This window comes from Electrona antarctica (assembly GCF_951216825.1).
Source record: "Electrona antarctica genome assembly, chromosome: 17".
Lineage (NCBI taxonomy): Eukaryota > Metazoa > Chordata > Actinopteri > Myctophiformes > Myctophidae > Electrona > Electrona antarctica.
In genome coordinates, this window is record NC_136798.1 from 2,248,094 (window position 1) to 2,251,474 (window position 3,381).

The 3,381-nt window shown below is 43.5% G+C and overlaps 1 protein-coding gene across 1 annotated transcript in view; it reads right to left on the reverse strand.

Moving 5' to 3' along the window:
* Window positions 1–308: 308 nt before the first annotated feature.
* LOC306940725 (uncharacterized protein) overlaps window positions 309–3,381 on the reverse strand; it is a 92,897-nt gene continuing 89,824 nt past the window's right edge. Inside the window, exon 5 of the mRNA XM_079525866.1 lies at window positions 309–555. Within this exon, the coding sequence (XP_079381992.1) occupies window positions 436–555 (120 nt within the window). The 3' untranslated portion in view covers window positions 309–435. The remainder of the gene's footprint in view (window positions 556–3,381) is intronic.

The window sequence follows — 3,381 nt, forward strand, 5'->3', positions numbered from 1 at the left end:
AAATTCATCCCTTAGGCTACTTATGATTTCCTTTATGCAAATAATAAGTATTATGAACTGTGGCAGGAGAGAATAAGGCATTCCCTGGACTGATGATGGAGGTCCTTCAAGACTTATAAGATATACCAAACAAGAAGAGCAATTTTACTGTACAAAATAGGTAATCTTACAAATATTTCGAAAATATCTCTTCAAATGCAATGGCTTCTTCTTGGAGAGACGAAAAAAGAAGGGGGGTGGGGGGGAAAAAGCAACCGAGTCTCCGTCCAGCGGCGACGAGCAATTTTCTTCATCTCAACTTCATTTACAAAAAAATGAAAGGAAATCCAAAACCCGTGTTCCATCTTTTACAGTGCCATCTCAGTGTTTCTGGTCCTCGTTTCTGAAGGGAGAAAAACAACAGAGGGCCAAGGCAAGGACCCTGCAGGACTCCCTTCATCTCTGTTCTCCTCTCAAACGGGGGACGACAATGGGCTGTCGTGGAAACAGGAAGCCAAACAGTGCCATTGGAAGGCGCATCCACATGGGTAGATGTACTCTCTGGTGCCTCAGGAACTGCAACAAAGGAAGAAAAATGCAGTCAATCAGTGAGAGCGGAGGCACATGTTTGCAATGTCAAGGTGTTTTCGATGTACACTTTGTAAACCAGCCTTTTTCATAAACAACCTACTGTGTACTCTGTGGCCATTTTACAATCATCCATTTTTAAACTACAGACAAAAGCAACAATGTATGTTTTATGTTGTACTGTATGTACCTGCCTTGATTCCATTAACACATTGACCGCATAACATAACCCGACATACACGACATGTATTCCATTGTCTTTCCACGCGTAATACGCTAAACCCGCCAAACCCGCTATTTGTTTTATATGTTTAATTCTCCGTTTTGTAATGACTTGAATGAAAAAACTTTTGCGGACAACGTGACGGGGGCCGACGCGTTATGATGACGTAACCGGAAATCGACCCGTGCACTGGGCTGCAAGGGCTTCTGGGAAAATGAGTTCAATGCAAGTGAACGGTGGTTTTAGGCTTGGATCCATCCGCATCACGACGGTGGATTATTTTTTCGGCGAGGCAACAAATCATGGGACTATTTTCAGGGGGATTTTCATGGATCAAAGGCGCAAATAGTTCGGCGTTATGCTCCAAAGGTAATTAAACAATCCCGGCAGTCACGGTATCTTGTCATAATATACTATAAAGCGCGGAATGTGTTAAAAATATTTAATTAAGCAGACATTACGTTGTGGATATGGCCATGACCCAAACCCAATAGCAACACAAAAACTTCATTACGAGTCATTATTTATTCTTACTTTTTTATTAGTTATTATTATAAGTTCAAACAGTTCACTTATGCCTCATCTTTGTGAAATCCTTCCTTCCTATCCTTCACTGGCATGTCTGTCTCTGTCCATGTATTACCACTCGTTCTTTCTCATCCGCAGAACTTGGGAGTTTCAACAAGCTTTCAGTTGAATTTAGTATGAATGTTGTTGATCGTTTTAAAGCTATATAAATGGTTTAGGTATTTTCCCCAAGTCCTGATCAAAGTCAAAAGGTAACAATCTGGACACTGGAATAGCTTTCTTACCATAAACAAATGTTTGTTTTGGGCATGTTATTCTTTATTACAGACATATCAATGTAGAGAGACAAGAAACCATGGGCAGAGACAGAGAGACGTGAGGCATGCGAGACAAGACAGGGTCTGGACTCGAACTCGGGTCCTCATGCTCACTACGAACATGTCTATATGTATAATTTGACTGAGGGTCAATTTTGTCATTGGATTTTTTTTAATTTTCTTTTTTTTCATGTCATATGAAAGCAGGGAATCATACTGTAGCTTCAAATTGACATACTGGTTGTTCAGTTTGACCCACCAGTTTTGGAGATATGGCTTATAGAGTAATGCAGAGAAACAGCGAGTTGAGAAAACAGGCTTGAAAGGTTCACTTCTGTGGACTAAGCATTTATTTCATATTTACATGTCGATTTCAGCTCTGACATTTATTTCAGACATGCTCTAGTATGTGAAGAGTCTGCCTGTGCTATTAACTCATTTTTGAAAAAAATAAATAAATAACGTTTGGATTTTGCGCGATGGCAGGCTCTCAGTCAAATCATGGTCACATACTGTATATGCAAGCTGGCTGAGCCACCAGACCCCCCACACCCCCCACCAATCTGTTTATTTCTAAACTGAAACTCTTTTATGATTTCCTTTCCTCATGACGTAATGTTTGAGGTAAAACCCCCTGTTATGTGAGCTGCGGGTAAGCCCAGTCACTTAGTCCACATGACATATGAGCGCCTTGGATGTTTCCACAACAGTAGCTTGTGTTTTCTGGGAAAACGGTGTCTGTCTGTCTGTCTGTCTGTCACACAACACACTGTGTGCCTGTAACTCTGTCTGTCTGTCTGTCTGTCTGTCTGTCTGTCTGTCTGTCTGTCTGTCTGTCTGTCTGTCTGTCTGTCTGTCACACAACACACTGTGTGCCTGTAACACTTTCTGCTTGGCACGCTGGTACTCCTCTCACACCCTGGGATATAACATGGAGGTTTTGCCAGCGCCAGCCAACGATCAGATCACTACAACACTCACAGCTTTGCTTGTTTTCATTACTTAAACCTATGGAACTACCAAGTTCAAAGGACGACAACATTCAGACTAACAAGTGCATCTTACTGTCACAAGCAGTGATTTTGAAATTAATAAAAGATCGAATAAAGATAGGCTACTTAAATAGTTGGGGGACAGAGAATTATAAAAGAAAAGTATGAGATGTATTGGCCAGTGTTGGCCACATTCAATGACAGGCCTTGGCTTACTCCATCCAGGGGTGGATCTACAGGTGGGCCTGGATGGGGCCCACGCAGGTCCATGAGGTACAGGCCTTTACTCTATCCAGGGGTGGATCTACAGGTGAGCCTGGATGGGGCCCACGCAGGTCCATGAGGTACATGCAGGCCTTACTCCATCCAGGGGTGGATCTACAGGTGGGCCTGGATGGGGCCCACGCAGGTCCATGAGGTACATGCAGGCCTTACTCCATCCAGGGGTGGATCTACAGGTGGGCCTGGATGGGGCCCACGTAGGTCCATGAGGTGACACGCAAACTTTATGGCCAGTGTTGGCCACATTCAATGACAGGCCTTACTCTATCCAGGGGTGGATCTACAGGTGGGCCTAGATGGGCCCACGTAGGTCCATGAGGTGACACGCAAACTTTAGACACGAAGAATGAATGCATGTGGTCCTCCCAGACATTGTGAGAGCACGTGTGCTCCGCTAAAAATACCTGGTCGATTTTCCAACTCGCAAAAAGCATCCAGTGAAAGAAATAGTCATATATAGACGTCGAACCGG